At 40.0% G+C, this 25,334-nt stretch overlaps 1 protein-coding gene across 1 annotated transcript in view; it reads left to right on the top strand.

The window, feature by feature from the left end:
• Window positions 1–25,334, top strand: part of plcd3b (phospholipase C, delta 3b) — a gene marked incomplete at its 3' end in the record, with an annotated part of 123,357 nt that overhangs the window by 3,399 nt on the left and 94,624 nt on the right. The window contains exons 4-5 of the mRNA XM_079389106.1: window positions 18,387–18,615; window positions 21,633–21,762. Of these exons, the coding sequence (XP_079245232.1) occupies window positions 18,387–18,615; window positions 21,633–21,762 (359 nt within the window). The remainder of the gene's footprint in view (window positions 1–18,386; window positions 18,616–21,632; window positions 21,763–25,334) is intronic.

Genomic DNA, 25,334 nt, shown 5'->3' with positions numbered 1-25,334 from the left:
AAATTTCTCAATGACAGTGTAAAAAACACCTTTTTACCATGTCAAAATCAGCTCTGTCTTTAGCAAGCCATTCTAGTCCATGTTGTTTTAAAGGGGTCATATGATGCGATTTCAAGTTTTCCTTTCTCTTTGGAGTGTTACAAGCTGTTTGTGCATAGATGAGATCCCTAACGGGAAGTTGTGGCCTAATGGTTAGAGAGTCGGACTCGTAACCCAAAGGTCATGGGTTTGAGTCTCAGGACTGGCAGGGATTGTTGGTGGGGGGAGTGAATAATCAGCGCTCTCTCCGCCCTCAACACCACGACTGAGGTGAGACCCTTGAGCAAGGCACCGAACCCCCAACTGCTCCCCAGGCGCCGCAACATAAATGGCTGCTCACTGCTCCGGGTGTGTGTTCACTGCTGTGTGTGTGCACTTTGGATGGGATAAATGCAGAGCACTAATTCCGAGTATGAGTTACGGTACTTGGCCTCACGTCACTTTCCCTTTTTCACTTTAAAGTTGCAAAGACTAAAGTCTCAAACCCAAAGAGATATTCTTTATCAAAGTTAAGACTCGTCCACGCCCCCCTAAATGCTCATTCAAACACACCCCCACATGTCTACGTAACGAAAAATATTTGCGTAATGCCACCCAAATATTCACGCAAAGAAAGAAGGCATGGTTTCAGTAACCGCAGTAGTCTTGATGCAGCCATGTCAGGGAGACGCTGTGTGTTTCTAGGTGAAAGCAAAAGCACTTTATTTGGCCTTCCGAAAGTAGATGCATTTAGGAATCATTAAGATTATTTACAACAGAACAGCACAACCCAAATGTTCAAATTTGTGCAACGCATTTTATGGACGACAGTTTCGTAAACCTAATAGAGTACAAGGCTGGCTATGCACGAAGGCTAAAAAAAAAACGGGTCAATTCCGACTTGCTATGACAATCTGACGCATCTGAATCAGTGACTGTAAGTATGTTTTGTTATTAGTTCAAGTATTTAGGGATTTAAAAAAAAAAAAAACACTGGGTGGCTTTTTATCATTATAGGATGGATGTGTACACACACTTCCAATGCACATTTATGTTAAAACAACGTGTAAAGTGAATTTTGCATCCGATGACCCCTTTAATTAATATAATAATTTATTGAGAATAATTGTTTAAATTAATATAATAATTAATACTTTTGACTCATCCATTTTCTTAAAAATGGTTTAAAGGCTGAAATGTGAAATGTATCATGCTTTGTATAGTCATGTTACAGTTTAATATGCTGCAGTTACTGTAGACATTGCCCTATGGGGGCAGTCGTGCCCTAATGGATAGAGAGAGCCCTGGGGTCAGTTGTGGCCTAATTGATACAGAGTTGTACTTGCAACCCGAAGGTCGCGGGTTCGAGTCTCAGGTCCGGCAGGAATTGTCAGTGGGGGGAGTGAATAATCAGCTCTCTCTCCTCCTTCAATACCACGACTGAGGTGAGACCCTTGAGCAAGGCACCAAACCCCCAACTGCTCCCTGGGCGCCACAGCATTGGCTGCTCCGGGTGTGTGTTCACGGTGTGTGTGTGTGTTCACTGCTGTGTGTGTGTGCACTTGGATGAGTTAAATGCAGAGCACAAATTTCGAGTATGGGTCACCATACTTGGCCACACATCACTTCACTTCACTATCCCATTTATATGGTATTAATTTTATTTGTGCAGGGCTTAAAAAAATCTTAAATGAGAGCAGAAATCCTGCAGAAAGCCTGATTCGTAATCATCAACATGCAATATATGAAAGGACTGAGCTTTGGGGACTGCTGAAGAATTAAAAATGAGACAGCAAGAGAATGCTTTTTTTCTTCTTCTCTACATACACAAGTCATTTTCATGAAATTATTATTATTTTTATTAGTAGTAGTAGTAGTAGTAGTAATTCTAGTATCAAAAATATTGTTAATACTAAAATTTACCCTATAAGGATTAGTGACCATGCACCTAAAAGGGACCTATTATGCAAAAATCACTTTTATAAGGTGTTTGAACACAGTTTTGTGGCTGCAGTGTGTGAAAACAACCAGGCTATAATGGTAAAAATCCACCCACTCATTTTTTATAATGCCAATAAATCATAAACAGTCTCTCAGAACAAGTGATTCCAGATTCTCCCTACATACACGTCATCGTAGGGAGAAATTCCTGCCCATTTGTGACGCACTCTGCCCTATTAGCATAGACACAGCCCTGAGTGAGAAGCAGCAGTCTGCCTTTACTTTTTTCTTGCTGTAGCTGCTTGTCAGTCCCAAAAAGGCATTAGAAGTTTTGTGTTGTGGGATGCACAAATAAAAAAAAAAGAAAAAAAAAAGGATTTGATCCCCTGCTGATTTTGTACGTTTGGCCACTGACAAAGAAATGATCAGTCTATAATGTTAATGGTAGGTTTATTTGAACAGTGAGAGACAGAATAACAACAACAACAAAAAATCTAGAAAAATGCATTTCCAAAAAGTTATAAATTGATTTGTATTTTAATGAGTGAAATAAGTATTTGACCCCTTCACAAAACATGACTTAGTACTTGGTGGAAAAACCCTTGTTGGCAATCACAGAGGTCAGACATTTCTTGTAGTTGGCCACCAGGTTTGCACACATCTCAGGAGGGATTTTGTCCCACTCCTCTTTGCAGATCCTCTCCAAGTCATTAAGTCCCTTCCACTGGTGAAATTGGGGGGATGCATTCCCTTCAAAAACAAAAGTAATCCACTGGGTCTTCAGCGGGTCAGATGTCGAGTATATAACAACTGCTATGCTCGTTATTACATACAACAGCAAAGCGCCTCATTCTCTTGGGATACATTCTTGTATACTTCTCGTCGAAACGATGGCGGACTGATGACAGCTCACTCAGGGTAGGTCTAAGGTAAAACGCTAGTGTCAAATCAACAATTGTGGGAGGCGCCTGGGTCTGTGTGACATCACACAGCCAAGCATCTTTCAGACCACGTTTTAAGTCGTGTGTGCATCCTTGCCCTCGCTATATCACGAGCGAGGACACACACGATTTGTGCGTGGTCTGCCTGGGTGCGGAGCACGCAGAATCCGCAGAAAACGGCTTGACTTGAGAAAGGGGATATTTTTTATAGGGATTAAAAAAAAAAAACACTGAGTGGATTTTTATCATTATAGAGTGCTTGTGTACAAACACTGCAAACACACATTTATGTTCAAACAACATGTAAAAGTGAATTTTGCATCCGATGACCCCTTTAAAACGTCCCCAGTATGGCATTTCAACACGTCACTAATGGAAGATTATAATTTTAACAAGCTCTTTAGAGATTAATGGGATTTTTCTAAGAGATATTTCAGCATCCCTATTATGGAAAACTTGTAAAGTAGTAATTAGGGCTAAAACTGTCTCATAACTTAAAATAAAAATCAAGAATATGATACAGAACTAAATTTAGTTAAAATACAGTGCACAGCATAAATGAGTACTCGTCCTCTGAAACTTGACAAATTCAGCAATTACTCTTTTCTTAGAAGACATGTTATGGCTCTTTAGAGATACAGTATAACACTTCAGCAAGTCTGCTTGATCAATTACCAAAGAAGCAAGTCAAAATTATTCAGGAAAATATTATTTTCTTATCAAAGTGATAAAACGTTGTGCTGAAAAAATGAGTACACTCTCCTGACAGTTACTAAAAAAAGTATGGAGTAAGTTTAAGGCAATTTTTCATCAACAGATATGTTGAATCAAAGCTTTTAAAGAGAAGTCATTTCTTTACACTTAAAAGTGCATATATATAGACCACTGAATCATTCTCAGACTTAATGTTGACAATAAAGAAACCACTTGGGAGAGAACTATTAGGAGACTTATTTCTTAGCACAAAACAGGTAATACCAAATCATTGTATTAAGTTTGTAAATAGCAAAAGTAACAGAAATAGAAAAAAATGGACTTGTGACAATCCTTGTGAAAAAGAAGTGCACTTAAGTATACTTTTATAAAGTGTACTTATTGCAGAAATAATATACTTTAAAAGAACAAACGTGAGTGCAAATTAAATATACTATTTTCAACGCTTAAATACATTGTATTTGTAACTAATTTCAAATGTATCACATTTTAAAGTGATATTAAATGTAATAAATTGAACTTTTCATTGATTTTTTTTAAACCACTTAAGTGGGAGTTTTTAGTACATCTTCATATGTACTTTCATAATTGCTTAATCTGGTCTATGAACTTCCATTTACTCACCACCAGAGGTCACTCGCTCACCACATTGACTCTTGCACCACACTAACTGTTGCACGTCACCCACGGACTGCATTTCCCATCATCCATTGCACTGATCACAGCACCTGTCAAGGGGGGCGCGAGCATCAATTAATTCAGAGACATTGCCTTGAAGATTTATGAATACGAGCTTTCAATTCTTCAGCCATCCGCTAGGGGGCAATCTGACTCCTGCTGTTCGGCGACAGTGAGAATGGTGTAAAATAGGGGTGTGCGATATGACGATTTTTGATCGTGGACGATAAAAATGTCTCCACGATCTGCTTTTGAAGAAATATCGTAGTATCGTGCTTAAGCACACATTCTGTCAAATACAGTTCTGGCGCCTCCGTCTCTATATACTGTACAACACCACATACAGCAGTAGAGTTACTCTGACAGGACACTGCACTTATTCGCGATCGCAAAAGTACATTATTTGCACACAAGCCTTGCTGGTTAAATGTTTAATTCGCGCGCTGGTCTGAGGTGCCCTTTTTCTGAGCGCATACACCTGAAGCACGCGCACTAAAAAGCCTGTCTAACAGCGCCAGATTACTCAACTAACTTATCTTTTGCGCTAATACTGTCAAAACACACAAGGTTTACATACAGACTCAGTTGGTTATCTCTAAAATGAAAGTAAATAGTTAAGAGAGAAACGGATGCGTGCCTGTATATTAGATGCGTGCAGCTCTTAAAGAGACAGGACACTAAACATGCTGTCGACTGTCATTAAAGGGATAATTCACCCTAAATTTTAATTTCTGTCATTATTTACTCACTCACGTTGTCCCAAACCTCTATTAATTTCTTGTGCTGAACCCAAAATAAGATATTTTGAAGAATGAGGGTAACCAAACAGTTGCTGGTCCACATTGAATTTGATAGTAGGAAAGAAAAATCCTATGGAAGTCACTGAGGACCAGCAACTGTTTGGTTTTCCACCTTCAAAATAGTATTTATGTTCAGCAGAAGAAAGAAACTCATTCAGGTTTAAAACAACTTTTGAGTAAATGATGGTATAAAAATAAAACATTATGACAGAATTGACAGACAGATGACAGAATACTTATTTTTGGGGGAACTAGTCATGTAACGTTAACAAAACGCAAAGAGAAAAATCACTCACTATTCTTGACTGAAAATCTTTAATACAGTTTAGTGTCCTGTCTCAGCCATCACACTGAATCAGGTAAACTGGTTATATTTTTATGTTTCTTAATGCTACGCACTGGAAACGCAGCAAACAATATGTGAATGATATTCGCACACTTTGGGCTCGCGCGGGGGGGGGCGCGAGTGAAATTAGACAAACTTAGGGGGGCGCATGTCCTAAAAGGTTGAAAACCCCTGCACTAATGTACTGACAAGCAATTAATGTTAACTAAAATATACTTTAATGTCAGTTGACAATACACTTGAGTGTAAATTAAATGTAATGTTTTCGACCACCTAAATGTATATTATTTGTAATTGATTTAAAATACATTACAGTTTAAAATTACATTAAATCCAATTAGTTGAACATTTGAGTGATATGTTTTGAACCACTTAAGTGGGACTTTAGTGTATTTTATATGTACTTTGAAATATGGTAAATGTGTACTTCTGAATAAGCAATTAATGTGAACTAAAACATACTTAAGTGCCATTTCAATGTACTTCAGTGTCATATATCTCTGGCAATGAAGTTGAAATTTAGTATAGGCTACTTAAAATTTTCCAACGGAAAATTAAATGTTGCGATTTTCTAGGCATATATGGCTAGGAACTATACTCTCGTTCCGGCGTAATAATCAAGGAACTTTGCTGCCGTACCATGGGTGCAGCAGGCGCAGTGATATTACGCAGCACCTGAAAGTAGTCCCCAGCAATATCATAACTAGATCCCAGCTGCTAGAGAATCAGAAATATATTTCTCCATGGCCTCCCTTTCAGGAAGCTTACAGAGAATATAACTTGCCCTTCGGCGGAGACATACCTGGTAATAAATCTAGGGCAGGAAGGAGGAAGAGAAGCAGCCTGGGACTTACTGAACACTTCCTTCAGGTCAGAGTACTCCGTAGGCACGTTAGACAAGTCCATCGGCTCCCCCTGAAACACAGAACAGGACATGGATGAACAGGCAGGCATAAGAAAGGAGGAATGACAATAATCGCTCCATGCAGCAATGGAGTTGCGGCCCCAGACCACACGAGGGGTTGTGGAGGACCAGCCAGGGGTGACCCAAGACGACAGGAATGAGTGGGGAGTTCGTGAGCAGAAATCAGATCTCTTCCGAGTGATTCCCTGAAGTAATGAGCATGACCGGACCAGTGATGTGTGTAATGGCAGGTAGTCTCTGTCCATTTAAGAGCGTTCACCATGACCTCATTCTTTAAGGGAAAAATAGGCAGTTGTAAATGCAAGGCCAAACTTCTATCCAGGACATGACCTTCGGCTCCTGAATCCACCAACGTCTGACAGGAGTGGGTGCTGGATGCCATTAGTAATCGAACCGGAAGGAGAGTTGAGGCAGAGGATTCCTCTACAGACAATGCACCCGACTATAACCTCGGTTCTACGGCCGGGCTTGGCCTTTTACTGGACATCTGGCTGCGAGGTGACCCGCAGCACCACAGTATAAACACAGTCCACTATCTCTCCGACGGTCCTTCTCCTCCCGAGACAGTCGAGCCCTGCCCACCTGCATAGGCTCCGGGTCGAAGGCGGGCCTGACCGCGTTTACCCCGGCGGCTAAAAGCTCGGATATTTCAGGGACTAAAGTCTGAAAAATACATTGGTTTCGGCGTTGCAGACGGGCATCAACTCGAATGGCCAACATGCTTAATCCATCAAGATCGGGGGGGGAAGTTCCAGCGTGAAAATTTCCCTCTGGATGCGTTCAGCCAGCCCGTGTAGAAACATGTCCCATTGAGCCTCCCGGTTCCACTTGCACTCCGCAGCCAGGGTGTGGAACTCGATAGAGTAATCGTTAACAGAATGATGCCCCTGACGAAGATCCGCTAGAACTCGAGCCGCCTCTCAACATATGACTGCATGGTCGAACACTTGTTTCATCTCATCTGAGAGTGCTTGAAAGGAAGTGACGCATGGATGCTTGTTTTCCCAGACCGCCGTGCCCCATAATGACGCCTTTCCAGTCAGTGAAGTCATTACCAGCGCTACTTTGGACTGTTCCGTAGCGTAAATCGATGACTGGAGAGAGAAAAACATTGAGCATTTAGTTAAAAAGGCTCGACACAACTGTGGCTCACCAGCATATGGGGCAGGTGGTGGCAGGCGGGGTTCACTTGAGCCGCTATTGGACGCAGGGGCAGAGGAGACCAGCGGTGCTGCAATAGGCAGACTGTTGACCTCGGTTCTCAGGTGCTGGAGTTGGGCGGACAGGTCGGTCACCTGAGCTACCAGCGTTTGAATAGCTTGTTCCGTGACTTTTAGTTGATCCTCCTGGTGATCCATACGGGTGACATTACTCGCCCAGGAAGTTCTGAAGCTCGGACGCACTCGCTGAATCCATTGGTGGTCAGATCGTTCTGTCACGGCAAAAAGAGGATTCAAACGCGAGTGCAAGTAAAACAGTTTATTGACAACTTGAGGCAGGACACAAGGATTAATAACAGGTGCAACCGGAGAGTATCCTGGAAACGAGGATGTAGAGTACAGCCCCTCCACAACAGGAAACCAGTAAGCATGACTGCAGAAGTCCAGAGCTCGAACAGAACCTGGTCGACACGGGAGCTCCGCCAGGACAAGACTCCACACTTCTGACAACATAAGGTAGGAAACAAGGGATTAAATAGAGCAGCTGAAGAGTCACAGCTGAACCTGCTCTGCTCATCAGCGGGAGAACACACCCCCAAACACGAGGAGAGAGAGAGTCAATGAACCTGCGAACCGTGACAAAAACATTTTCAATTAAACTAATATGAACTCTTTGTAAAAAAACCTTGGCTAACAGAAAATTCTTCCAATTATAAAATATAGCCTCTGATTTGATTTCTTGCAGATAAAATCCACATTGCCAGAAAAATTTAGTTTGCAATCAATCATAGTTCCCAAATACTTAAAAACCTTCAAAATTTCCACTGGTTGATCACATAACGTCATTTCTGTTAAGGGTTCTGGTTGATTTAAATTCAGTTATTTTGTCTTTAGATTCTCTACATTTATCAGTAGAGAATCTGCTTTACACCATTTTTCTAATTTCAAAATATGTTCTTCATACTCATAATCAATACAATCCTTCCATAAGAGTGCAACCAGTGCCATATCATCTGCGTAATTATACAATTTATAATTTGTACTCTGCATTTGGATCTCATTTGTATAGACAGAAAATAACAGGGGTGACAAAATGCATCCTTGAGGTACTCCTGTATTTGACAGTATATCTGATTTAACCTCCCTGACGCAAACTTGTTGTGGTCTATCTGTTAAGAAATTTTTAATCCAGTGAATTATTACTCCTTTCACTCCTAAAACTAAGAGACATTCTAAAAGTAAATATATCTGCATTGTATTAAATGCAGATGTGTAATCAATAAAAATAACACGTGCATATGCCGTTGCTTGTTGTAAGTGACTAGCAATTGTATCGACAATAGTGAGCGTAGCATCTGTCTCTGTCCCTCTTTGTGGCTTATACGCAAATTGCAATACATCTAGGTGCTCAGATACATACGGTTTAAGATGATAACTAATGACCCTTTCCATGCATTTAGCAAGTATTGATGTTAAAGGGATTCCTGGGTTATTAAGACTTGTATGGTTTAATATAACGTAAATGATGTCTCTTACTGAAATATGTAGTAGAAAACCCATTAAAGATTTATGTTATTTAAAAAAAATTGCATAGTTTTATACATATTTTGAACTATGGGGGGCGCCATTATTCTGATGACGTAAAATGGTTGCACTCGGTGAGCTACTAGCGTTACCTGTTGCTATTTTTACCACAACACATCTCGAAATAGACAACTCGGAAAATAAAATACTGATATGATGACCACAGCTACTGAAAGAGCTTTCAGGTGTCGATGGATATAAGTATAGGTTTAAACTAGTGCTGTCAATCAATTAAAAAAATGTATCGCGATTAATCGCAAATTTAAAATTTACCTGTAAATCTGTTGAAATAAAGAAATGCATGACAATTACCTGTAAATCTGTTGAAATAAAGAAATGCATGACAAATTACCATAGTTTAAGGAAACAGAACCTTTCACACCTCCGCTAGGTATGGGGCATATTCCTTATTATTCTTTTTTTTTCAGCCATTATCAGCCTTTATACTGGCAATAAAAAAATTACCAAGCCACGTCGCTTCTATCCCAGTATACATTTACCCAACTATTATCAAAAGTATTTCTAAATAAATACAACAAAACATTTTCTTGCGACCTTACATGAAGTAGTATGACAAAATGAAGAATTATGAAGAAGAATTGGACCTGTTCTGCAGGTGCATTAGAGCTAACATTTTGCTTCATGCTACATAAGAGTTTATGAGATTAATAGTACAATTTACTCAGAACTCACTTTAAACCACCATCGAGTGTTTGTAATAACTTCCTTTTGCGATCACATGTGTACACTTTGGGCAACCGGGGTACATTATAAAAGTAGCCCAAAAAAACGCAACCCATGGCTCTGTAATTTTTCCCGCAACTGTATTTTCAAAATAGCCCAATTGTGCGGGGAATTGTGACCCTGGCAACACTGGTTTGCTGTATCCTTATCATATGTGAGTATACATATCTCTTGCGCACTGTCGCGCTCTCTCTCTCTCTCGGCCACACTTGCTCTCTCTCTCCACGTTGGCTTCACTTTTGTCAAGCCTGGCGGCTCATAATCACATTCCTTGCATCCCAATGTGCATAGGCTACTATCCACCCTATCTGTCCTAAATGGTATTGAAAATTACTAATACCACATAGAATTTAGGATGGATAGTGTGCACATTGGGACGCAGGCATAGATTACCTTCTGCGCTGCGATGACGGCAAGAAGTTGGGGTCAAACCTTATCAAATGACTAATTTGCATTAAAAAAATATTAATGCGTTAAGATTTTTAGATTAATCGCATGCGTTAACGCGTTATCGTTGACAGCCCTAGTTTAAACCAAATGCTGTACCATCGATTTTTCCCCTACAAGGAGTCTAAACGCCCCGGATATTGAGGGAAATAAGCGCTGAGGAACTTCTAGCGGCCTCGAATCATGATTAGCGTCGGCATGTTTACATCTTAACAGATGGCATCTAGCGTTTCTTGTCTCAGTCGTTTGTAAGCTCTTTCAGTAGCTGTGGTCTACTAAGACTCAAAGGCATCAGGGCTAAAGTGGAGAGAAAAAAGAAGCAGGTTTTTATTAAGTTTTATCATCCACAGGCATCTTCCCATGCTTTTCTCCTCCTATTATCGCTAGGAAAGCAGTCTTACATTGCTTCTCTTGTTGCCCTTTGACTGAAAATGACAACCAAAAGCCAGACAATGTGGTATCGTATCAGTATTTTATTTTCTGAGTTGTGTATTCTGAGTTGTGTTGTGGTAAAAAGCCAAAGACCATAGAAATAAGCACCAGTAGCTCACCGAATGCAACCATTTGATGTCATCGACGCAGAATGTACTGTGCACATAAAATAATGGTGCCCTCCATAGTCCAAAAACGATGTAGATTTTTTTAAATAACATACATGTTCATGGGTTTTCTATTACATATTTAAATAAGAGACATAATTTACGTTATATTAAGCTATACATGTCTTAATACCTGGGGATCCCTTTAAGGCTACTAGTCGGAAATCTTCAAATTTTTTTGTCCCCACTTTTTTAGGAATGGGCCGTATAAATGACAATTTCCACATATTAGGCACAATCTGAGAATTTGATAAAAACTGAAATAATTTTGTTAAAGGGTCAGTTAATTCATTCGCACAAGCCTTTAAAACATGGCCCCTAAGGCCACCTGGACCTGGTGCTTTACAGGACCTAATTTGCTTAAGACACATTCTAGTGTGTTCACTTCTCAAGCAGATTGGTGAACCCACAGGAATCCTGGCACTAGTTTCCTCAACCTTATCTCTATTACCAACTACATCATATCTTCCATAAAACATGTTTAAATCATTAACCCATTTTTAAATATCTGTGTCTATAATGTCATTGTTTACACATTACATTATATTACATTATGTACACAAAACTAACAACATATTTTTACTGTTTTTTTGTGTTAGTAAAAATTGTTTGTTAGTTCATGGTACAGTAACTGATGTACATTAACTAGAAATTTTAATTAATGCAGTACTGAATTTCGAACATAATTATAACTAAGATTCATAAATTCTATAAAATAATATTGTTCATGTTAACTTATATAATGTTAAAAACTAAAACCTTATTGAAAGGTGTTACAAAAGTTTTATATATTGTTTGTGTGTGTGTGAGAGAGAGAGAGAGGAGAGAGAGACTAACATTAATAAATGCTATATTATTATTATTCATGTTAATTAATATAGTTAATGTTAATAACTGAAACCTTATTGAAAGTGTTACAAAAGTTTTATAAATTGTTGTATGTGTGTCTTGATGGTTCGGATTAACCCTTTCATTGCTGTATCCCTTAAATCCAAACAGCTAGAGGGTTACTGTAATGCATGTGCCCGCTGGGCACAGCTTGGGCCCGTCATCGCTGCTTGCAGCTATATTTACTTATTAGGGCCCAAGCCAGTAAGGCACAGGGCCCTATTGATTTCCTTAGGATTATTATGGCCCAAGCCACTAAGGCGCAGGGCCCTCCTGTTTATTTAAGGATTTTTTTTTTAGGGCCCAAGCCCAAAGGGGCGAAGGGCCCTATTGTTTTCCTTAGGATTATTTTTTATTATTATTTTTTGTCAAGGTTTTGGGGGGTTTTAGGGCCATTAACATGCTCAAAAACTCTTGAAAATTGGCACACACCTTAGAATCTGCGGCCATTAGAATCTGAAGCATTGAAGATTCCCGCTTCAGATAGCTTTTTTTGTGTGTGTTTTAGGGCTGAACGATATATCGTTATCGTATCTATATCGAGATATGAACTTTCAAGATATTACTATCAAAAAAAGCAACGATATAGACGATATAGATTTCCCCTCTCCGCGCTCGCCCCGCCCTGCATACAACTCTGGCAGTCACACAACGAACATCAGTTTTACGAGTGCCCTTGAATGCACCGCTGAGGTCCCTATTCGACCGCAAACTTGTATGGTATAGCTCTGGAAATTCAGACACACAGAGAATCAGCTGTTCATCCATTTTGAGTTCGGCGCTTGTTTGGATGCCCCGTTTCTATTGGCCGCGCGGGGAAACGTCACAGAGCGCAGCGGCAAAAGTTGAACTATTTTGAACTTTGACCGCGGCGCGCGCGCAAGCTCGCCGCTGGTGCGCTCCGCTGCGCGTGCGCTTTGGTCGGCGCAGCAACTAACCGCCCTCGCGCAGCGCAAGCCATTGAAATGAATGGGTTTCATAGCGCAGCGCAGCGCATGCCGCGTCCTGTGTGAAAGGGCCTTGAAAGGGCCTTTACGCCGTACGAGTCGACGTCCACCAGTGAGTTCTTAAAAATAAAACTACACTTTCCAAATTTTTTTGTATTATGATGTTTTTATTTTTCTGAGAAATGCTTGGTTTTCACCGAACCCGTAGTCATATCGTATCGTATCGATATCGAGATATCTGGCATGAAAATCGAGATATGAAATTTTGTCCATATCGTTCAGCCCTAGTGTGTTTAACCTTTGTTATATTTTGGGACAAGACAACCTCCGTTACAATATATATAAAAAAATGTAATATAAACAGATTGAACTGTGTTCCCTTATAGAAATAAAACTGACCCCTGCACACTGCAGATGGCGGCGTGATCAGACGCAGCGGCTGCTCCGGGTCCCAAAGACGGTGCTTTTATGTCTTTTATTGTCGTCTGTTCATCTCCAAATAGTGTCAGTTTACTGCTAACTCATAAGGAAATCACCCCAAAACTTATCTATGATCGCCAAAGTCTTTTGGATATCAGCAACGCATACGAACATCAACTCTCGCCGGCGGCTACTGAGAAGCTACAAGGCCTTTGTTTACTGCTGGAGCCGGACCTCGAGACCGCAGCCTCGCCTACTGACGCTACCCGCACAAGGCAGCGTCGCAAGCGGTGTGAGAGAGGACGGAAGCGCTGTAAGCGCGGAGGTATACGAGCTAGGCTAAGAGCTAACCCCACAAGACCAGCTCTTCCAACACTCATGCTCTCAAACGTTCGCCCTCTGGAAAACAAACTTGACTTAATTCAACTCAGTCGGTCTACACAGCATGAGGCAAGGGATTGTTGTGTGTTTGTTTTCACTGAAACATGGCTAAACGACAACATCCCGGACTCCGCCATTCAGCTGCACGGGCTAACCAACTTCTGAGCGGATAGAGATTCATCACTGTCTGGTAAGACCCGCGGAGGTGGCTTGTGTGTGTATATCAACAAAGACTGGTGTAACAATGCTGCGGTATTATCAAAACACTGTTCATTGCTGGTGGAGTTTATGTTTATGAAGTGTCGACCGTTCTATCTGCCACGGGAGTTCACGGTCATTGTTATTGTCATGGTCTACATCCCCCCGTGTGCAAACGCTAAGGACGCGCTTCGTGAACTGTACAGCGCCATCAGTGAACAACAAACAAAAAACCCCAACGGCTTTTTCATCATAGCCGGTGGGTGACTTCAACCACGCAAATTTAAAGACCTGCATGAGTACACTGAAACTGAGACTGCTTACATCAAAAAGTGCACTGATGATGTGACAGTCACCAAGACGATCACCATACGTGCAAACCAGAAGCCATGGATGACAGCAGAGGTTCGTGGGCTGCTAAAGACCAGAGATGAAGCATTCAGATCAGGAGATAAAGCAGCCCTCAAAACAGCAAGAGCCAGTCTGTCCTGTGGCATCAAAAATGCAAAACGGTCATATGCTCAAAAAATCAACAACCACTTCACAGACAGCAGAGACACACGGAGCCTGTGGCAAGCCATTCAGACCATCACTGACTACAAGCCCCCACCACAGGCCTGTGGTGAGGACACATCCCTCCCCGATGCACTCAACCACTTTTATTCATGGTTTGAAATGCAGAATGACACACCTGCACAAAAACTGCCCACACCTCCCAACGACCGGGCGCTCTGTCTGTCTCCAGCCGACGTAAGGAAGACCCTATCTAGGATTAACCCACGCAAGGCTGCGGGTCCTGACAACATACCTGGCCGTGTTCTGAGAGACTGTGCTGCACAGTTGACAGATGTCCTAACAGATATCTTCAACACCTCGCTGAGCCAGGCAGTCGTCCCCACATGTTTCAAATCCACAACAATCATACCGGTACCAAAGGAATCACCTGTGTCCTGTCTAAATGACTACCGTCCCATAGCACTGACTCCAATCATGATGAAGTGCTTTGAGAGGTTAGTCATGCACAACATCAAAACCTCCCCAACACACTCAACCCGCTCCAGTTTGCATACCGTCCAAACCGCTCTACGGACGATGCAATTTCCTCCACCCTCCACCTGGCTCTTACCTACCTAGAAAATAAAGACTCCTATGTTAGAATGCTGTTCATTGACTTCAGCTCGGCATTCAACACAATAATCCCACAACAGCTCATAAAAAAACTAAACCTGCTGGGCCTTAACAATTCCCTGTGTAATTGGATCCTGGATTTTCTAACCGGAAGACCTCAGTCAGTCCGTGTCGGCCACAACACCTCGAGCTCTACCACACTGAGCACAGGTGCCCCACAAGGCTGTGTGCTCAGCCCGCTGCTCTTCACACTGCTGACCCATGACTGCACTGCCAAGTTCAGCTCCAACCACATCATCAAGTCTGCCGATGACACAAAAGTGGTAGGTCTCATCAGCAACAACGATGAAGCGCACTACAGAGAGGAAGTGGCACAGCTGGCTGAATGGTGTGGCACTAACAATCTGTCCCTCAATGTGGAGAAGTCAAAGGAGGTTGTGATGGACTTCAGAAGAAACTCCGTTGACCACCCCCCACTGACCATCGCCAGCTCGACTGTGGAGAGAGTCAGCAGCACTAAATTCCTGGGGGTGCACATCACAGAGGATCTCTCCTGGACCACCAACACCATGTCACTCTCCAAAAAGGCACAACAGCACCTACACTTTCTCTGCCGGCTGAAAAGAGCAAGTCTCCCTCCACCCATCCTCACCACATTCTACAGAGGCACCATTATTAGTGTGCTGACCAACTGCATCACTGTCTGGTACGGGAACTGCAGTGCTGCTGACCGCAAGACCCTCCAGCGGACAGTGAACACAGCTGCAAAGATCATCAGTGCCCCTCTCCCCTCCATCCTGGACATTTTCCTTACACGATGCTACAGCAAAACCAACAGGAGCATCGTGAAGGACTCCACCCATCCCTCCCACAGTCTCTTCAAGCTCCTACCATCAGGAAGACGGTTCCCGGAGCATCAGAGCCCACTCCGCCAGACTGCTCAACAGCTTTTTCCCCCAGGCTGTGAGAGCCCTGAACTCAAATCACCCTGCCCCCCTCTGAAACACCATGCAAACCCCTACCTCCTGAAACATGGACCACCCCCCCACCCCAAACACCCCCCCCCCCCCAACCTTACCACACCAAAGAAAAAACTGTATGGAACTTTTTTTGTGCAGTTCGAAGTGTGCTACACACAGGTGAGTGGGCCTGTACACACCACCTGTAGTAACACACTCTCCTCTATGTGCACTAGACACTTTACACACACTGCTGCGTGTACACAATCCCACAAAAGACTCAGCAATATATGTATGTTTACATGCTCATGCACTACAAATCATCCTGCACTGTTCCCCAACCAGCTGCTTGACTCAAAATGTCTCTCTTTGCACATGTACAGTATTTGTGAAGCATTCATATAGTTTGTATTTTTTATCTTCTATTTTTTAGTTTGTATAGGGTAAATATTTATGTGAAGCATTCGTATAGTTTGTATTTTTTATCCTTTATTCTTTTAGTTTGTATAGGGTAAATGCTTATATATAGTTTACTTATAGTTAAATCTGTCAGTAGGTTAGTTGTGTATAGGTTTATAGTGTTTTTATAGGTTTATAGTGTTTTTTACTTCATTGTTGTATGTCTGTATTTATGTAGCACCGTGGTCCTGCGATGCACGACATTTCGTTCCACTGTATGTCCCCACATGTAGCGGAATGACAATAAAGCTCAACTTGACTTGAACTTGAACACTGTTGACCTATTAACCAATCCTCAAACCTGCCCATACAGCCAAACTTGTCCCTAACCTTACTCATATCACACCTCAAGAGTTGCACCATAACAAAAGCTTTTAATCATTGTATAGCATCTTTTAAAATCATTTGTAGGTTTTCAGGAAGTGCATGATCATACGAATTTAAAGTTTAATGACAATTTTAATTTAGCATTTTAATTTACATGAAACATCATCTGTTAATTATTAGGTAATGTTTAATAAGTTTATTAGTAAACATTAACAAACACATTATCTCATGCTTCTAGCTATTTGAATATACAGTGGTGTGAAAAAGTGTTGGCCCCCTTCGTGATTTATTTTTTTGCATGTTTGTCATACTTTAATGTTTCAGATCATCAAACAAATTTAAATATTAATCAAAGATAACACAAGTAAACACAACATGCAGTTTTTGAATGAAGTTTTTTATTATGAAGGGAAAACAAAATCCAAACCTACATGGCCCTGTGTGAAAAAGTGCTTGCCCCCTAAACCTAATAACTGATTGGGCCACCCTTAGCAGCAACAACTGCAATCAAGAGTTTGCGATAACTTGCAATGAGTCTGTTACAGCGCTGTGGAGGAATTTTGGCCCACTCATCTTGGCAGAATTGTTGTAATTCAGCCACATTGGAGGGTTTTCGTGCATGAACCGCCTTTTTAAGGTCATGCCACAGCATCTCAATAGGATTCAGGTCAGGACTTTGACTAGGCCACTCCAAAGTCTTCATTTTGTTTTTCTTCAGCCATTCAGAGGTGGATTTGCTGGTGTGTTTTGGATCATTGTCCTGCTGCAGAACCCAAGTTCGCTTCAGCTTGAGGTCACGAACAGATGGCCGGACATTGTCCTTCAGGATTTTTTGTAGACAGCTGAATTCATGGTTCCATTTATCACAGCAAGTCTTCCAGGTCCTGAAGCAGCAAAACAGCCCCACACCATCACACTACCACCACCAAACACAGGGCCATGTGGGTTTGGATTTTGTTTTCCCTTCATAAAAAAAACTTAATTTAAAAACTGCATGTTGTGTTTACTTGTGTTATCTTTGATTAATATTTAAATTCGTTTGATGATCTGAAACATTAAAGTGTGACAAACATGCAAAAAAATTAAAAATCAGTAAGGGGGCCAACACTTTTTCACACCACTGTATATATATATATATATATATATATATATATATAAACTAATAATCTGTTAAGCATTATATAATGTTTGTAACTGATTTTTTTTATGAAAATTATTATAACGTGTCACTATGGTTAATAAACAATTCTTTGTTTTCGCACAGCAGTGTAGAGATGAACAAAGATTATTTACCAATCACCTTCTATCTGCAGTACAGTGATAAATAAAGATATGAAAATATCAGGTGATTTCCACAATAAGACAAATCTCTGTTCAGACAGGTCATGTAAGGTTTGCTCTATAAATCAGTATAAAAAATACTGACATTTAGTATAGCTGACATTTATGTTTAGTATCACAGCCATTTATTTTGCATGAAATGTAAATTAAACAGCTGACAGGACACACATATGGAGACCATATTGGAGTAAATAATCTAGACTATAGGCCACTGCTGTCTACCTCCTGCACACTGGTGTAGGCATTTTCTAATTTTAGAGGCTGTTTTTGCTTATTTGGTCTACTGAACACAGACTGGAAAACCAAAGGAGTCTGTGTTTTGGCTCAATCATTGTTTGTTTCCTTATTTTTGTGCTACTGTCAATATCAACAATATCAATATAAATGGTTGATTAAACTAAGCCAGTTTTGTCAAATTAAAAATACCTCTTTTCCTCTTAGTCTCTGTGATGGACGTGGAGTGTGTGCAGGAGGGTTGTAAGTCTGAGATGTTGAGAAATCTGGCAACCTCACTCCCAGAAGAGCAGTGTCTTACCATTGTGTTCAAGGGGGGAAGGAAGAGCTTGGATCTTCAGTGTGACACAAAAGAGGAAGCCCAGCACTGGGTCCGTGGCATTCAAACCCTGCAGGACAGAGTCAACAACATGACCCAGAAAGAGAAACTTGACAAATATCCTTCAGCAGATAATCAGATTCAATTTTAATCTACGGTCCCCAATTATCAGTAAGTGAAATGATAAGTGAAAAGTCCTTACTGTTATTTTGTACTGATTTAGTCACTTTTCTTTTTGCTTCAGGCTAATAGCTGATGTTCCTTCAGTGGGTAACAAGTGTTGACATATTTATCAGGTATATCAGGTTGTGCTCCATCAGTTTAATTGAGAATTGCTTTTAAATTCCTGAATTTGATGCAGCATTGCAATTTAAATGTAAGAAGGTAGAATTATATATATACAGTGTGTGTGTATATATATATATATATATATATATATATATATATATATACAGTATATATATATATATTAGTGCTGTCAATCGATTAAAAAATATTAACTAATTAATCGTACATTTTTCTGAAATTAATTGCGATTAATCCCACCTAACATTAAAGTTTTTAAATATACTTTTATATTGCAATAATTTCACATTCAATCTTCAAATTAATGTACAAACAACATAAATACAGTATATTTTTTATATTTGTTTAATGGCATCTTTATTTGTATGACTGAAGGCCAGTATCAATGATACCAATTAATACAGATTTCCCTATAAAAAAATTTCCCCCTAATATTTAACCATTGACTATAGCCATTCAACTTTACATTATAATTAAGAGCTATCAATTTTAAAATTTATTAGACTTTAAAAATAACTTCTAATTTAAGTGAACTTAAAACAATCTTCACATAAACCCATTATAATGTCATATTTAGCTAGAATACCTGTGCCCCTGTCAAACAATTAATCGCGATTAATCACATCCAAAATAAAAGTTTTTATTTCCATAATATATATGTGTGTACTGTGTATATTTATTATGTATATATAAATACACACACATATATATACACACACACATTCTGTCACAATTTCACTGGAGCAAGGGAAGGTGGAGCGAGGAAACATGGAGACGCAGGAGATGCTCAACATAGACTTTGATAAAACAAAAACACAGGGATACAGACACTGAATGAGATTTGGATGACATTGGACGCTGGAGACAAGGAAACACAGGGCTTAAGGACAGGGAGTAAACTAGATAATTAATTAAACACAGCTGAAACCAAGGGATAATCAAACACGGGAGAAATTAGGTCAAGGGGAAGGTACATGAGGAGAAAAACAAGACAAAGGGACACGAGACTGACACATTCAGTAAATATTTGGAAAATATTTACACATGTACATGTATATATTTATATTATTATATTTTATATTATATATATATATTATATTTTTATATTATAATATATTTAATATGTAAACATGGCATATTTTTCTTAAATATATACATGCATGTGTTTGTATTAATATATACATAGTAAATATACACAGTATACACATATATTATGCAAACAAAAACTTTTATTTCGGATGTGATTAATCGCGATGAATCATTTGACAACACTATATAATATATATATATATATATATATATATATATATATATATATATATATATATATTGCCAAAAGTATTGAGTCACCCCCTTCTAATGAACAGGTTTGACTACTTTTAGTAATTTCCATGAGTAAAATCTTAATGTTAAAGCATATAATGATATTCTAGGGAATTGTGTACTTCTAATTTTATAGCAACAGTTTGGACAGGACCCTTTTCTATTCTAACATGACAGTGCCTCTGTGTATAAGGCACGGTTCAAAAAGACATGATTAATTCGGTCAGTGTGGAATAACTTGACTGGTTTGCATAAAGCAAAGTCCTAATCCCAGTTGAACACCTCTGGTGTGACTTTTAATGCAGACCTTGAGCCAAAAACTCATCACCAAACACCAATGACTTGTATATGGGTACAGTCATTTTAGACACTTTCAAAACTGTTGCAACAGATATGGAAATACAGTTTTTAAATATGTGAATTATGCTTCCATCTTTGTTGCCACAGTTTTGGAAGTGCCTTCTTCTGTTCTAAAGGAGGGGGTGTCCCAATACTTTTGTCCATATAGTGTATGTACAAATCATTGGTGTTTGGTGATGAGTTTTCGGCATAGTACACCCTTATTCTCCCACATGCTGCACACACAAGTGTCTACCTGCCCGCACTTGCCCATCAAGTGTTGTCCCATGCCACACTCTGTTGCATTAGGTCCGGCGATAGTGCAGGTCTCTACTCAGAAGGTGCCTGCTATAACGTTATGATGAGGCTCTGGACTCTGAGCATTACTTGTTTTTCTATAACAAACTATAAAATATTTTCTACAAAAACGTTCATGCCCTGGCAGTGGCAAATAGCTTTGGTTTTATATTTAATTTGATTACATTAATGTTATAAATTGAGATTTACAAGAACTATTTTAACTGCTACTATGTAAAAGGAATACTGTTGTAAAAAAAGTGCCTTACTTTTCTAAAGTGTTTGCAAATCAAAGGTTATTGCACTTTTGTTCATATAGCAGTACTTTTAGATGAAAAAGTCCACAATACATTACTTTTGAATTCATTATTGAATTTTGTGCATAACAATCCGATTAATCGCGATAAAAAAAATTTAATCGTTGCCCAGCACTAATATATATATATAGTAATTTTTTGGGAAAGAAAGTAGGGTAGTTTGCTATGAAATGGTTGAAAACGAGGCTGGGAAGGTGAGGGTCTGATCATGGGTTATGCTGTTGTGTACTTGGGATTATTCAGCATATGCAACACTGAAAAAATGAATGAAAAAATGACCTCTTTAAACGAAGTTGTAAAAACATACCTCGACTCTGTGTTAATTCGATTTTACTTCACTCCATCTCTCGCTATTTTTTTTAAACATAAAAACATGTTTTGTGTGAATAATCACTAAAACAGTACAATCTATTGAATAGACTGCCCTCACAGCCTCATTTTTGTTCATGATAAACAAAATATAGCCGCAACCCTAACTAATGTCTATTGGACATCACAATACATTTAAACTAGGGCTATTTTTAATCTGTTTATACCCTTGACTGCTCTCACCTGGATCTATGGCTACCTGAAACAAGCTGACATGAACCATGATGGCAAGATGTCATATGAGGAGGTCCAGACCCTTTTCAAGATGATCAACATAGACCTGAGTGAAGAAAATGCAGCCAACCTCTTCAAGGTCAGCCTTTATTCCCTGGCAGCACTTGACCTGCTTTGGAATGTTTTGAATGAAAACTCTTTAACCCTTAAATGCATGAATGTTTCGCCAATCACTATTACTATATTCGGGTCTTCAGCAACCCGGACCTATATATCCAGCACGGCTGGATCTCTAACTGCTGCAATACCAAAAAATTATCTTGATATTTTAAGAACAATTACAGAAGAATAAAATAAAGCATATTTCGTTACCTTTTGAAACTTAGAAGGGTTCAATTTGAGCAGATTGTACCATCGCCGTCATCGTCAGAGCGCACTTCCACCGTGCATTCAGCATCTGGCTCATATTCGCGATCTCAAACATATTTGCAAAACTACCATTTTCAAAATCTGGCAGCTTATTCACCACATCCACCATCAAATGACAGTTACATTTGTATTTTATGGCATACAGTAATTGCTCTGCAGTATAGCCATTCAAACAGATACATTTTTGCTTATGATATTCTTTTATTTTATGCCTGCGGTGATTATGAGCAAAACGTCATTTCATCATTGTCTATTAAACAGTGCCATCTCAAGGAGTCATCAGATATTTTAATATTTTTTGCACAGAAAAAATATACTTACACTAATACACACCTCGGGTCTCAAGCGACCCTATACACTTTTTATAAAAAAATAATCAGAAAACAGACATTCTTTTAAATTTAATTAATTTTTTTCTTGTTATATTGTTTATAATGAATAGATTGAGGAATACTAAGAAAGTTGATGTCTAACTTTAAAAAATGAAGGAGGGAGAGGGTAGTGAATGACGTCCCGGGTCGCTAAAGACCCGAGGTATGCATTTAAGGATTAAAGTTCTTATGAAATTGAAATTTACTTAGCGCACATTGTTAGTCTTGAGGTGAACAATTAATCTGTGCAAGTTAATCTACTTAAAAAAAAAAAAAAAAAGTTTGTCTTGTTTAATGAAAATCTGAACATTTGCCTCTGCTCTGGAATGGCATTCCTTCTGTGATGTTTGAAGACTTGGACAGAACATCCCTAACCACGCCCTTCCAACCGTTAGGTTGCTAGAGCTGTATCCCAAAGTTAAGGGTGTACACTTTGAAAACCGCATTTGAAGTGTGATTGCGTCACAGCATCACTACGTAAGCTGTCCCAATTCAGGATGCACTCGCATATTTCGCAAGAAAATTAAGTGTACATCTGATGGACGCTTGACACCCTACCCTTTCCCAAAATCAGTTGCGCACAGATGAAAATAGAATTTACATTCAAAGAACATGGCGGATGAGAGTTCTGTGACAGCAGAGGAAGTCACATTTAAATGTAAGTATTGTGTTTTAATTTACTCAAATTAATTTGTTACATGGTCTGAGACAAAACTTCTAATATTTCAATAGTTTTTAGGGAGTATCTTTCACTTTGTTGTGTTTTTGTAGTGTTGTCATGCAAGATATGTCTACAAATGTTTTAACCAAACTTCAGCACAGTTTGTATGCATGTCATGCTGTGTCATATTTTCTAATGCTAAGATTGCACCCCTGTCTTAATATTTTTCACAAGTGGTTCCATTTTCACTTGTTTTAGGAAAATTCTGGAGAAAATGGGCCTGCTTGGGAAGGACTTAAAAAAGTAAGCAAGTTAATACACATATTTGCTGAAATTCATTGTGCTGTTGTTGTTAACAAGCATGGTTTATTTGCTCTGCCTTAGAATTGCAAGTGTCCTGGAACAGGTGAGGGAGTGAGTGGGAAGCTGGTGGAGCTACTCAGGGAGGACATAAAGTTCCAGAGATGGACAGAGGAGAGAAGAGCACAGTAGAGCAGGGAGAGAATGGAGAGACTGTTTTCTCTTCTTGAGAAAATGGTTAACAAATAAATGATTAACCATTCTCTCAAGAGGAGAAAAAAAGTGGAAAAAACGGATACATTAAAATGTTTCGATATTTTGTTTTTTTTTAAATGTCACTTTGTAAATAAAACAAAACAAATACAAATATCTGTAGTTTATTTTTGTGATGTAAGTTAAAAATGAAATAAGTTGTATACGTTATTCATTTTTGTAGTGTAATTTATTTCTAAATGAGTCAGTACTTTTTGTACATTTTGTATTTTTTATGCATGTTCACATGTATAAATAAAAGTAATTATGTACATTGTTCACTTTTTTAATGCAGCTTATAATTTTTACACAAAACATTCATCTATACATTAATTTTTTGTCCTGTAAATAGTTTTTTACACATTAAAACCAATAGATTACTCAAAGTACTTTTTACAACTATTTACAGCATAACTTAGGTTTAACATCAGAAAAACAACAACAATTTTAAGCCCCACCCTGACAATGACATCATTCAGGTCTCTTTAATAGTGGTGCAGAAAATAGTTATTAGTATCATACTTTTTATATTTTCATATTTTTGAGGCATGTTATAGTCAAGAAGGGTACAATCAAGCTTAACAACTCAACCCCGTCACATAAAATTAAGATGGAAAACTTTTTCAATCCATCCATCCATCCATCTTCTTCCGCTTATCTGGGGCCGGGTCGCGGGGGCAGCAGTCTAAGCAGAGATGCCCAGACTTCCCTCTCCCTAGACACTTCCTCCAGCTCTTCCGGGGGGACACCGAGGCGTTCCCAGGCCAGCCGGGAGACATAGTCTCTCCAGCGTGTCCTAGGTCTTCCCCGGGGTCTGCTCCCAGTGGGACGCGCCCGGAACACCTTCCTGGGAAGGCGTCCAGGAGGCATCCGGAACAGATGCCCGAGCCACCTCAGCTGACCCCTCTCAATGTGAAGGAGCAGCGGCTCTACTCTGAGCTCCTCCCGAGTGACCGAGCTTCTCACCCTATCTCTAAGGGATTGCCCAGCCACCCTGCGGAGAAAGCTCATTTCAGCCGCCTGTATCCGGGATCTTGTCCTTTCGGTCATGACCCAAAGCTCATGACCATAGGTGAGAGTAGGAACGTAGATTGACCGGTAAATCGAGAGCTTCGCCTTGCGGCTCAGCTCTTTCTTCACCACGACAGACCGGTACATCGACCGCATTACTGCAGAAGATGCACCGATCCGTCTGTCAATCTCCCGTTCCATCCTTCCCTCACTCGTGAACAAAACCCCAAGATACTTAAACTCCTCCACTTGAGGCAGGAACTCTCCACCAACCTGAAGTGGGCAAACCACTCTTTTCCGACTGAGGACCATGGCCTCGGATTTGGAGGTGCTGATTCTCATCCCAGCCGCTTCACACTCGGCTGCAAACCGTCCCAGTGCCTGCTGAAGGTCCTGGCTTGATGAAGCCAACACGACAACGTCATCTGCAAAAAGCAGAGACGAAATCGTGTGGTCACCAAACCTGACACCCTCCGGCCCCTGGCTGCGCCTAGAAATTCTGTCCATAAAATTTATGAACAGAACCGGCGACAAAGGGCAGCCCTGCCGGAGTCCAACATGCACCGGGAACAAGTCTGACTTACTGCCGGCAATGCGAACCAAGCTCCTGCTTCGGTCATACAGGGACTGGACAGCCCTTAGTAAAGGACCCCGGACCCCATACTCCCGGAGCACCCTCCACAGGCC

The sequence above is a fragment of the Barbus barbus genome, assembly GCF_936440315.1.
Source record: "Barbus barbus genome assembly, chromosome: 32".
Classification (NCBI taxonomy): domain Eukaryota; kingdom Metazoa; phylum Chordata; class Actinopteri; order Cypriniformes; family Cyprinidae; genus Barbus; species Barbus barbus.
Note: the sequence above shows the minus strand (reverse complement) of the source record. Positions and strands in the feature narration are given on the sequence as shown.